Source organism: Xenopus tropicalis, chromosome 5, assembly GCF_000004195.4.
Source record: "Xenopus tropicalis strain Nigerian chromosome 5, UCB_Xtro_10.0, whole genome shotgun sequence".
Lineage (NCBI taxonomy): Eukaryota > Metazoa > Chordata > Amphibia > Anura > Pipidae > Xenopus > Xenopus tropicalis.
The window spans coordinates 51,293,861-51,306,743 of NC_030681.2; the positions used below are offsets into that span (position 1 = coordinate 51,293,861).

The following is a 12,883-nucleotide window of genomic DNA, read 5'->3' on the forward strand; positions in this document are numbered from 1 at the left end:
GCATGGCGCAGTTGACTAGGCAGTGGGAGATAAAGTGTAGGATGGTGCTTAAATAGTAATAGTATTTTGACTGCCTGGATCATTGACCCTGAAAAACATTTTAAATTGCATGCTCAAAAGAAGCAGAAGAGGAAGGCATCATTCATCTTAATGGTACTGTCAATTGAACTTAAAAAAACCCAAAAAATTATTCTCTAGGAATTTTTGAAACTGCGGTTGTTTTATCGACTCCTGCAAACCTTGATATAATGTCACTTAAAGAAGGCTGCATATTGTAATTGGCATGAAATTAAACTTTGTGTTCCTTTTTTTAAAGCTTTTGGAATATTGTGAGGAGAGATACAGCTTGGACCTTTCAGGCAGTACCGTGTCATTGAGGGGACAGAATAGCAATACAAAGTTGCTTGGAAGTCAAACTATAGAAAAGTTTCGTGTACATGGAGAAAGAGAAGATGGAGTTCATGAAGGTAGGTTCGGAAGGTCTACACGTTATTAAAATTGATTCCAAAATTCTCCTTTTTACAGATTAGAAAAAAATGAACATTTGCCTACACAAAACAGTGTTACCTTTTACCTTCAATTTACATTTAATTTAAAACAAATTAAGTCAAAATCATCCATGTGATCACATGCTAAAATGTAGGTTCTCAACATCTACTTATTTGCAGCCATTTCCCAATTGTTATATGTGACACTAGAAGTTAACTAAGGGTTAACTATTAACCTTTTATAGGCTTTAAGGCTACTGATATTTGAGGGCAAACCATAACATCACTGAGATATCTTATGTGGCTAAAATTGGACCTTGGTTAATAATCAGCATTTTTTGGGTTAAGTGAGTCAAGTGAATCTCCTCACTATAATCTTGAGTTATACCTGGGTACAATTTAAAGGCTTGTCCAAGGCAGTTAGTGGAAAAAATATTCTTCAAATGTTCTGGAATGGAGAAGAAGTTTGAAAGCAGAGCGATTGAAGGTAATGTTGGACAACACAATGGCAGTGGCTTATTTGGTAAAACAGCATGGAGGCACCAAAAGCTGGGTTTCTGCTTGAAGTAAAGCCATTGTTTCAGTAAGCAGAAGATTGGTTAGAAGACCTGACGGCAATTCATCTTTAGGAAAGGAAAATGCAAATGCAGATTTTCTCACAGGCTATTGGATTCTACATCCAGACACCTTCAAAGAAATTGTGGACATCTGGGGTCATCTGGAAATAGATTTGAAGGGGTCTCCACAAAGTAGAAAATGCCAGCTTTTCTTAAGGTTCCCTTGCAAAAAGGCCTTGGTGGTGGATTGGTCAAGTCAAAGTTGTTTTGAAGGTCCTTACTGCTTCCCCCTTTGAGCCTCTGGAAGAGGCCTCTTCGTAGTATCTGACCTTAAATGTGATACTCTTAGTGGCAGTGATAGTCTCTCTACCTGCTTTCTGTCCACAACCAAGATAAGAAAAAGAGAAGCCATGGCATACATTAGATTTGGTAAGAGCGATCAGAATTTATCATGAAGGAGATCAAGTTGATTATTCGTAATTCCTAATAGATTCAGAAAGGGTAGGCCCGTACTTGAAACTCTCTGCTCTTGGATTGTAGTTGCTATTGCAAAAGCCTATAATATAGCAGGCAGAAAGGGTCTCAAGGGGTTGAAAGCCAATTCCACCAGGGCATTGGCAGGTTGGCATAGTCAAAGAAACAAGGTCATCGCCAGAGAACATTTGCAAGTCTGTTAGATGGTCTTGAGTAAATACTTTTGCCTCTCAAGAGGCATAATGTGAAAGGAAAGTTTTGCAGTCTGTGTATTCTTTTGATTAAATTTGTTGCTTTGGTTTGAAATACAGCGGGGAAAATAAGTATTGAATACGTAAATGTTTTTCTCAAATATATTTCCAATAAGGGCTATTGCCATGACATTTACACCAGATGTCTGTAACAACCCAAGTAATCCACTCAGAAATCAAAACAATAAGTCCATATATTAAGTTATGTGTAGTAAAGTGGAATGGCACAGGGAAGTGTTGAACACACTTACTGAAATGTACTATTTGGTAGAAAAGCCTTTGTTGGTAATGACCCGCTTCAAGGCACCTCCTGTATGGAGAAACTGGTTGCATGCATTGCTCACGTGTGATTTATGGCCCATTCTTACACACAAACTGTCTTCAAATCTTGAAGGTTCCAGGGGCCTTTTGTATGAACTCTGATCCTCAGTTATTTTCATAGATTTTCAATTGTATTAAAGTCGGGTGATTGACTGGGCCATTCTAGCAGCTTTATTTTCTTTCTCTGAAACCAATTGAGAGTTTCCATGGCTGTGTTTGGGATCATTGTGTTGCCAAAATGTCCACCCTCATTTCATCTTCAGCATCCTGGTAGATGGTAGCATATTCTTAGCAAAATGTCCCAGTTCATTCTCCATCCATCCTTTCTTCAATTAAATAAATAAAGTCTGCCAGTGCCATATGCTGAAAAACAGCCCCACACCATGGTGTTCCCACCTCCAAACTTAGCTGTTGGTATGGTGTTTTTGGTGTGATGTGCAGTGCTATTTCTCCTCCAAACATGGTGTGCACAGTGACATCCAAAGAGTTCAATTTGGGTCACATCTGACTTGACTATATTCTCCCAGAATTTAATTGGCTTGCCTGAATGTTATGCAGCAAACTTTGAAAGAGCTTCAAAACGCTTTTTCAGCAGTAGTAAAACAATAGAGAGAACTCTACTTGCTAATTCAAGGTCTTTCTGAAGCTCTCTGCAAGTGATCCTTGGCTCTTGGACAATTTCTGATTATTCTTTTGACTCCTGTCAGAAATCTTGCTAGGAGCACCTGGTGGTGCCCAGTTTAGGGTGAAATTATATTTTTTTTCTATTTCCGGATTATGGTCCCAACAGTGCTCACTAGAGCATTCAGAAGCTTAGAAATACATCTGTAACCAATGCCATCAGTATGTTTGCAGCAATAAGGTTGTGAAGTTCTTGAGAGAGTTCCTTGTGCCATTCCACTTGATTATACATAACTTAATTTATGGACTTCTTTGTTTTGATTTCTTTGTATGTGTGGATTACTTGGGTTGTTACCAACATCTGGTGTAAATTTCATTGCAGTAACCCCATTAGAAATATATTTACTGAGTAAAACGTTGACGTGTTCAGTACTTATTTTCCCTGCTGTATGCTTTGTCCCTTCCTCTTTTCAGCTTTGGGAATTTACTTTGGTGAATGCTGTCCATGGGTGACTAGGTGAAAACAAAAAATTGTTAGATACCAATATTTCGGTTTCCTCATCATCTTCCATGGCATTCACCAGGAATTTTTCCTGTCATCAGGCTGAGCTCCCTCACACACTGGGTCCTGTACCTTGTTCATTTCTTTAGGATACAGTGACACCTCAGTTTTTCATATCCTCATTAATTTTTTTTTTCTCTGTTGTGTCTGTGGGACACAGGGACCATGGGGTATAGCATCCACCACTAGGAGGCAGGACACTGTAAGGAAAGAAACTCCTCCCTCCGGTGCTATACCCCTCTGCCTAGCTGCCTAGAGCTCAGTTTTTTCAGTGTCCTCAAGGAGACAGGATCTGATTGTCACATCACCTTTTATTGACACATTGATTTGATTCTGCGGCCAGCAACACACTGGCACCAGGGGGTGACCCAGAGTGCTCCTCTACGGAGTACCTCTTTAGTGGCTTCCCCCTACGTGGGATCGCGGTGCAGAGGGCTAATAAGTCTCTTTGAGCAAGCCAAACAGCCAAAACCTGTTCCTCACTAAGGATCAGGGGGCTGCCCAGCACACGCACGCTACCTGACGGTTGTCAGCAGGGATCCTCAACAAGGATTCTCAGCGCACAGAAGGGTGAGTGGCATCTGAAGCCCCAACCCCAGATACGTCCTGCCTCCCTCACACCGGCTATAACTGCGCCATTTTTCTTCGCGCCAAATACGCGCGCGCACATAGGGGGCGGGACTCGCAATCGCGGCTCTTCCGCACTTCCGCTTCCTCTCCTCACTTCGCGCCAAGCTGCGCAACCTACAGCACCAAGGCTGCGCATCTCTCTGCTCTCGCGCCATACCGATCCGGGCAACGAGACGCCATAGACCGGATAACTGAGCAGCACTTCACGCAGCAAAGCACAAGCCGCTGGGAGGCAGGAACGGGTAATAGCAGCACTTGCTGCACTATACAGAGTAACGCTTACATTAGCTGGGCAGATTGTTGGGGCACATTACTGTGGGGTTGCTCATACACTACTCCCTATCTAACATGGCAGAGGGCAACCCAGAAGGACCCTTCTCAAGGGCCACCCATTCTAAGGTTAAATACCTGGCGTGCGCCAAATGTCGCAAACGCCTGCCAGCAGGCCGCAAGGAACCTTTATGTTCATCCTGCACCAGCCTACCTGTGGAGGCACCTTCCCAGGCACTGGAATCCTTGACCCCCCTGGTAGAGGTACAAGGTGGGGACCCCCCCCCCTATGGCTACCTCTGATACCTCAGCACAGCCATTATTACCCAGTCAGGATCCCCCTGCTTGGGCACTACAGCTGTCCACAGGCATCCCTAAATTAGCTGCATGCCTGGATAAACTTTTAGACAAACTTGACCAGGGTTCAGGGGACCCCCGCACAAAACCCCCCAAAAGACCTGCCCCCTTCCCTACCGAGGAGGACAGCGAGGGAGAGTCACCAGCTCCCTCCCACACCTGGGAAGAGCGATCCCTTAGTGAAGGGGAAATATCTTCAGACCTCCTGACTACACCCCAGCCTTCAGTCAGGTTTGCCATGAGAGCCCTGGGCTCAATGGTCGCCTCCATAGAGGCAGTCCCATTCTCACAATTCCACCTCAGAGAACTCCAGTGGAACATCCTGAACCAATGGACGTGCAGGTCCCTAACACAGCCAATCGTCCTGCGTCCCAGAACCGAACCACGATGATCGCGGCACGGAAGCCAGCCTCCGCAAGAAACTACCATAGAGTGTGGAAGCGCTACAAGGAGTGGTGCGACCAGTCGCGCATCACGTGGGATCAATTCTCACCGGTACACCTGCTCGAGTTCCTGCAGTCAGGTCTGACTAAGGGTCTCTCCCTAGCTTCCCTTAAGTCACAAATATCTGCACTCTCGGTGCTATTTCAAAAGAAATTATCAGACATTCACGATGTATGCACGTTCCTTCAGGGAGTCGCACACATAACACCTCCCTACAGAGCACCGACACCCACCTGGGACCTCAACTTGGTCCTCCGCTCCCTGCAGGAGGCACCGTTCGAACCTCTGGCCACCATCCCACTGCTATGGCTAACATGGAAGACCATATTCCTCATCGCGATCGCCTCCGCCAGAAGGGTATCAGAGCTCAGCGCCCTCTCATGCCAACGACCGTTCCTGACCTTCCACAATGACAGACCGGTCCTCCGCACTGTGCCTTCCTTTCTCCCTAAGGTGGTCACCGAGTTCCACCTCAACCAGGAAATCACCCTCCCTACCTTCTGCCGACACCCTCAAAATCCCAAGGAGAAAGCTCTACATGCCTTAGACCCAGTCAGAGCCCTAAAATTCTACCTGGAACGCACAAAGCTCATCCGTACCACACAGTCCCTGTTCATCCTGCCAACAGGCCCACACAAGGGCTCCCCTGCTTCCAAGGTCACAATCTCCGGTTGGATAAAAGAGGCCATCCGCAGAGCATACATAGCCAAAGGAAAGCCCTCACCTCTCCACGTGCGGGCCCATTCTACCAGGGCGGTCAGTACTTCCTGGGCATTCAGGAATCGTGCCTCAGCAGAACAGCTGTGCAAGGCCGCCACTTGGTCTTCCATTCACTCCTTCACTAAATTCTACAAATTCGAGGTCTTTGCGACAGATGGCGCACACTTCGGAAGGAAGGTACTACAGGCGGCCGTTGCCCATACCTAAGCCTCGCTTCCTCCCTCCCTTATCATACAGGGGACAGCTTTGGTATGTCCCCATGGTCCCTGTGTCCCACAGACACAACAGAGAAAAAGGGATTTTGTATTACTCACCATAAAATCCTTTTCTCTCTGAAGTCTGTGGGACACAGGGCCTCCCTCCCGGGAAGCGAACTTCTGGTTTTCCTGATTCCGGTTTACCTGTATATAGTTACTTCCGTTCAATAGTTACTGTTACCTTTCGTTGCTAGACAAAACTGAGCTCTAGGCAGCTAGGCAGAGGGGTTTAGCACCGGAGGGAGGAGTTTCTTTCCTTACAGTGTCCTGCCTCCTAGTGGTGGATGCTATACCCCATGGTCCCTGTGTCCCACAGACTTCAGAGAGAAAAGGATTTTACGGCAAGTAATACAAAATCCCTTTTTTTTTTTTTTTTTTTTTTTTTTTTGTGGTCCCACCTATGTATAATGTTTTTCCCTGATTGTACACCATTTTTTCGGTCCCTGAAAAACATAAAATGGGGGTTAAGGAAGGTAGAAGGATAAGGTTGTAGTAGAGCCATGCTAAAGTGGGAAGTATTCAAGGATAATTATATTATAGTCACTTGCTAAACTGAAACACAAGATGTATTGGCAATATGAAGTTTTCTAGTAGTGCTTTTTTCTTTTATAAACTAAAAATGTATTTTGATTTTAGTCACATCGCCTGATACCAGTGTGTCGGTTTTCAGCTGGCAGATGAATACTTATGGACAAGGAAAACCTTCAGTTTATTTGGGGGTTTTTGATATCAATCGTTGGTATCAAGCACAAATGCCAGATTCTTTAAGGTAAATCATTATTTCCAATTTAAAAGGTTTCAAGTTTTCATTTGCACAGGGATATCATTTTGCTTATTCATCTTTTCCAGGCCTGGTCAGTTTCTTCGCAACTGCTCTTACTTTGCATTTTGGTCTCTGGAAGCTGTTGTTAATATGACACAAGACAGCATTTTTGATATTCTTGTGCATGAACGCAGTTTAAGCAGAGGAATTCCTCCTTCTTATCCTCCTCCTGAGCAGTTCTACTATCCAAGCACGTACAATTTTGGTATGTATATCAATTTCAGGATTGCAGATATAGTGCAGTTTTAAAATTCATCAAGCAGATAGAATAGGATAACATTGATATCTGTTTTACAGTACATTCACTGCATGAATAGTTTTTCAAAACCATATACTGGCACTTTTTGTTATAAAATTTGCTGGCCTGCTCTCCAGTTTTAATCTTTTTTTTTTATATTTCTTGTTACTGTTAAGATGCCACGTGCTTGCTGAACTCTGGGCTCATTCACTTTGCATGCACTGGATTTCAGAAAGAGGTAATGAACTTTTATTAAACACTCTTTTTAGTCTTTATTGACAGGGTGCATCAAACAGTGGTTGTATATAGGCTTATTGCCATGTATGCGTATTTAAGTTGCACTACCTTCAATGCAGAAATGTTAAGAGAATTCTGTTATGGGTTAAAAATTCTTAGTAGTGCAAAATAAAGTAGTGTATATAAAATGTTTTATTTTGTTCTCTAGGGCCTTTGTTATATTATCACCACTTGTGAGTTATGGGACAAACCCAATTAAAGTCAGTGATAAGGAAAGGTGGTTTAGTGAGGTCGCCAAATGAGTGGACCATGTCCAGTTATGCCCACCAAAGGTCCGCATGAATGAGATCTGATGCGGTCTCCAGTGTGGCGGGAAAGTCAAACCTTAGGCTAATGTGAGAGGAGACGTCTGGCGTATATTTTCGGCAACCTGAAAATAGCGCTATCCGCCTCCTACCTGTGCCTGCACCTGAATGAATGGAATACGCTCGGGACCTGGACGATTGGCACCTGGTTGCTTTTCAGTCCCTGTCGGGGGCCCCATACATGTGCAGATAAGCTGCTCAATCAATCTGCAGCTTTTATCTTACCATGTATGGCCACCTTAACTTTGGCGTTCTTTTGTTGATTGAAAAATGCCAATAGATTCTTTAGTCATAGCCTTAAGCAGGGTTGAAAGCTCAGTACATTGCAAACTCAGTCTTGTATGACTTGGCAGCACAGTGTTATTAGTGTTTTGCCTCGGCTTATACTCGAGTCTGGTGCCATGGGTCCCTCCAGACTAGCACCCTCTGTCCTTTGTGTGCAAATTAGGCCACCCACAACCAGACCCTCCATTGCATGTAATTTTATTGGTATTTATTTTGATTATTGAAACTTCGCAGTAGCTGCTGCATTTCCCACCCTAGGCTTATACTCGAGTCAATATGTTTTTTCCAGTTTTTTTAGGTAAAATTAGGTACCTCGGCTTATATTCGGATTGGCTTATACTTGAGTATATACGGTAATTTTACTGATAGAAAAAAAAGTTTATTTATTCTTTAAATAGACTGGTTCCCAGTGGCATGTTCACTGAGGAGTGTTTATGCCAAGTTCTAGAAAAATATGGTAGAATAATACTGCAGTGCTGCTTAGAGAAAACCTGCCACTCACCAGTCAAATAGAGCACTTGGCAGAACTCTAGAAGGTTTGCAGTTTGTACTGACAAAACTTGAACAACTTATATACATACAAAACTCACCATGGGATTTTCTTGGCCCTCAGACTCTAGGGACTCCAAATATTTTGGAAGGAATTATTTTAATGTGATCCAGAACAGGAGCGTGTGGATATGATATAATTGTCACACTATAAAGAAATATTCAATAACACAGCTTAAAGAAATACTGTAGTAGGAAAACCATGTTTTTTTTTCAAAATGCATCAGTTAATAGAGCTTCTCCAGCAGAATCCTGCATTGAAATCCGTTTTTTAAAAGGGTGCTACAGCCATGTGAATTGTCCTCTGATAAACTTCAGTCACACTTTACTGCTGAGCTGCAAGTTGGAGTGATTTCATCCCCCTCCCAGCAGCTGATCAGAACAAAGGGAAGGTAGCAAGATAGCAACTCTGACACCTGTATTGCTAAAAGTGGTAGATAAGGGAATAGCACTAAAAAACAAGTTAGTGTAAAAAAAAAAAATAAAAAATAATAATAAATCCAAGTCTTGCTTGGGACGCCTCCAGTTACATGGGAGAAGGGTAACAACAGGATACGTGAAAGCAGTTCTAATATGTAGTGCTACTTCCTTCTGAAAGTTCAGACTTAGGCACAATGCACTGAGATGGCTGCCTACACACCTTTTACTAAGCTTTGAGGTGCTGTCATAGGTGTTAGATCCAATCTGTAATAGACTGAATCACTATTATGTTTGTGGTGTAAACAGTCAAGTCCCATATGGTTCTCCTAAGAGCAGATCTTTTTCTCTGAACTGTTCATTAATTATTTAGGTATTTGGGTATTACAACTTTAAATTTGTTGGTCTAGAACAGTGCTGTCCAACTGGCGGCCCGTCGGGTGGCATTAGTTGTATCTTAGCACTTAGACCAAAGATCTACAATTTGGTTAGGGTCCCAATAGTTGCTAACAATGTTTAAAGGAGGAGGAAAGGCAAAGTCACTTGGGGGTGCCAAAATGTTAGGCACCCCCAAGTGACTTTAATCGCTACTTGTACCCCGGGCTGGTGCACCTGTTCGGAGAAAAAAGCACTAGCCCGGGGTACCTGTAGCGATGCGCTTCGTCCTTCCTGCTTCCCTTTCCGAAAATGCCAGCGGTCGGCGCATGTGCAATAGAGTGAAAATATATATAAAAAAAAATCCTACTAGTCCTGCCCATCTGTTCCATTTTCTGCTGCAACTTTTCCCAGGTTGTGCAGAGGAGCCGGCAACACACTGCACTGTCAGATAGAAACCAATCAGTAGCTTGGCTGACCAGATAGGTAACTGAAGCCTGTCTTTGCTTGTGTGACTGCAGGGCTGTGATTGGCTATCCCCTGCCTGCTGTGCTTCTGGCAGGGACCAGAAGCCCCGTTTGATGTCCTACAGCAGATATGTCATGTGATCCAACTCCATACTTGTGTTGTGTTGTGTTCTAGGCTTTGAAATAAATAGTTCCATAATAATAGAACCATGGTAAAGATATGTAATTATCATTTTATTACTTTACTAGTAATCTCTACTCATTTGGTAACAACTGATAGTGGTTTGTCTGTTTCGCTTTGTAGACATTGCACTTTTTAAAGAAGTCTGGCTCTTCCTTAAATGAAGCAATCCCTGATGGCTATAACAGGTGTCTTGTGGCTGGCCTACTGTCACCAAAGTTTACTGATATTCAGCCTTCTAGTTTAAGTCAGGTGAGTTCTTACGTTGTTTAGTATTTTTTCTATTTCTTACCACTGAGGAGGTATAGTTAATCACTTGCAGTGTCACTTCTTAGTGTTTTCTCTGAGCTATAAAACACTAATATATTATAATGCAAATCGTGTCTGCTCTAGACAAATAATTGTACATTTTGCCCTCCAGACTTTTGCTCTGCTACTGGAATTAATCAAAATCATTCATAAAGCTATGCAGCAATATGTTCATTAAAGGCTTGGTATATCTTACGTTTTTCCCCATGGCTCTACCTAATAGAAACATTAAAAGCTGAACATGGTTATTTTCCATTTGCTATTTTTTCTCAATATTTTGTAAAGACTTATAAACTAGTTGCATGGCATAACAGGACATGACAGTACTCATGTCATGTCCATTCAATCAGGGCTGGAAAAGGGCATTTTCCAAAACAGGGACTGGTCCCTGGATTTCTATAATAGCATTTTAGAATAGATACCAGAGTATATGTGTTGCCATGCACTAAGCATAATGCTTCAGAAGGATGTTTGTTTATTCTGCTGTTCCCAAAAAAAAATCAAGGAACCTGGTTTATTCTTTCAGGAATGAGTGGCCCCCACAGCTTCTGATTGGTCCATAATTATAGTCAAGTGCCAACCATTTTGAACCCACACTGAATAACTCCAGCACTGGGGGAAAGGGAAAATATTGCTGTAGAAATTAGAGGAGTACAATACTTAATTTTCATTTGCATATTTTAGGAAGAACAGTTGCAAGCTATACTATCAGCTGCAGTTGAAACAAGCTCCCTGGGCCTTTTGACCAGTTGTATCAAACGCTGGACTGCTGAAGGTAGCTTTAATGTTTTCATTTATTTTTAGCATTGTTTGTTTTTTGACACTTTCAATCAATTATAGTTATGAATGCATATTTAAACCCTGATGTGTGTTTTTTTTTTTTTTTTTGTTTTGTTTTTGCGCATTGTATAAAAGAACAACCAAGATCTGCAGCAAACCTAAGTTTTGTACTAGAGTGGACATGGAAAAAAGTTACTCTTACAAAACAAGATTTTGACAGGCTTTGTAAGTAATTTATTGACTCTATTTACCAATTGAATAGAATTGCACCAATCATGTTTACTTAGGGTAAATAAAAGGAAATAAAATATTATAGTTTAGTATAATAATATTATTATTTTAGTATCTTAATGCTAATGGCGTCACAGCCCGCTTTGTAAATGCCACACCATTTAATGCAGATATTGTTAGAAGTAACTTACATGTCACATTAAAGGACAAGAAAAGCTTGATTACTAGGGGGTCCAGTTAAAAAAAAAAAAAAAGTAGAGCTGTTTGCTTTCCCAGTTGTCCCAAGTGTAGACTTAGTGGCACATTTACTTACGAACGGGCCGAATGCGTCCGATTGCGTTTCTTTCGTAATGATCGGTATTTGGCGATTTTTCGGAAAATTGTCGCGACTTTTTCGTTGCCATTCCGAATGTTGCGCAAAATCTGGCGATTTTTTTCGTAGCGTTACTACTTGTGCGAAAAGTCGCGATTTTTTGTAGCCTTCGCGCCGAGTACGAAAGATTCGGATTCATTCAAGCTTCAGTATGGTGACTTTTCTTGGGCCAGGTTGGAGCTGCAGGGTGCCATTGAGTCCTATGGGAGGCTTCCAAAATCATGCTAAGTCTGAAAGTTTCGCCCGCCGCTTACGAGTGCTCAATATGAAAAAGTTGCGACAAGATACGAGCGCATCGTAATGGCTACGAAAAACTCGCGGTTTTTTGCGCAAATCGTATTGGTAACGAAAAAGTCGCGACAGTTTCCAAAAAGTCGTAAAGGCGCCGAAAAAGTCGCAAAATGTTCGTTTTCCAATCGGAATTTTTCGAATTTGGTTTCGTGGGTTAGTAAATGTGCCCCATAGACTCTTGCATGTGCATCCATTCAATTTTCAAGTTTTTACTGCACAAGTCTTTAGCCTCACAAGGGACACCTGAGAGGGTTATGAACTATATCTGCACAGTGCTATAATTTTTTTTTTTTTTTCCAGGACAATGCAATTGTTCCAAAAAATAAATAAATAAATAAAGCCAACAACCCAGGGGGAAAAAAAACTAGATTGGGTTTACTATGGGCGCATTACATATTATCCTCCTCCTTTAACATTTGACTTGATGTGATGATAAAGGTTTCCAGTACGTTGATATTTATAAATTCATTTATAAATAAAGTTTTGAGAATAACTTACTACATAATAACTCCATATTGCTTTGTTTTCTGTTGGACCATATTTTAGTGCCTGATGCACATTGATTTTTTTTTCCCCCCCCTTTCTTTAAGGTTTTCGCCTTTTTGACGGATCATGTAACTTCATTGACCCACATACTCTTCAGTCCCTTCAGCAGTGTCATTTGTATTTTAGCAATTTAACAGCAGTTTTAAACTGTTTTATTGTGCAAGCAAAAGAAGTAACTCTGCAAGGTAAGTGTTCTTGAGCATTGATGATAAACTCAAACTTTAGGCCTTTCACACACTGCAAATTATTTCCCGTAGTGCTCTGTTGGATGTGGTGAAAGGCAGGAAAGGGTTTGCCCACTGCTGCAGTAAAGAGCCATTTTCCTCCTGATGGCTGTCAGAAATTTGCTCTGTGCTGGGTTATATTTAGTTAGACTATTTTATTATATCTGTTTGTATAAGCTTGTTTAGTTCAGTACTGGACAACAACTGTGGTGCCCCTGTAAGTCTCTGCATGATGTCTGC

General features: G+C 42.0%; 1 protein-coding gene across 1 annotated transcript in view; it reads left to right on the forward strand.

Annotated features, from left to right (window-relative positions):
- Positions 1–12,883, forward strand: part of ahctf1 (AT-hook containing transcription factor 1) — a 57,976-nt gene that overhangs the window by 6,890 nt on the left and 38,203 nt on the right. Inside the window, exons 8-15 of the mRNA XM_012963742.3 lie at positions 317–467; positions 6,589–6,721; positions 6,802–6,980; positions 7,190–7,251; positions 10,013–10,141; positions 10,883–10,973; positions 11,114–11,203; positions 12,464–12,604. Of these exons, the coding sequence (XP_012819196.1) occupies positions 317–467; positions 6,589–6,721; positions 6,802–6,980; positions 7,190–7,251; positions 10,013–10,141; positions 10,883–10,973; positions 11,114–11,203; positions 12,464–12,604 (976 nt within the window). The remainder of the gene's footprint in view (positions 1–316; positions 468–6,588; positions 6,722–6,801; positions 6,981–7,189; positions 7,252–10,012; positions 10,142–10,882; positions 10,974–11,113; positions 11,204–12,463; positions 12,605–12,883) is intronic.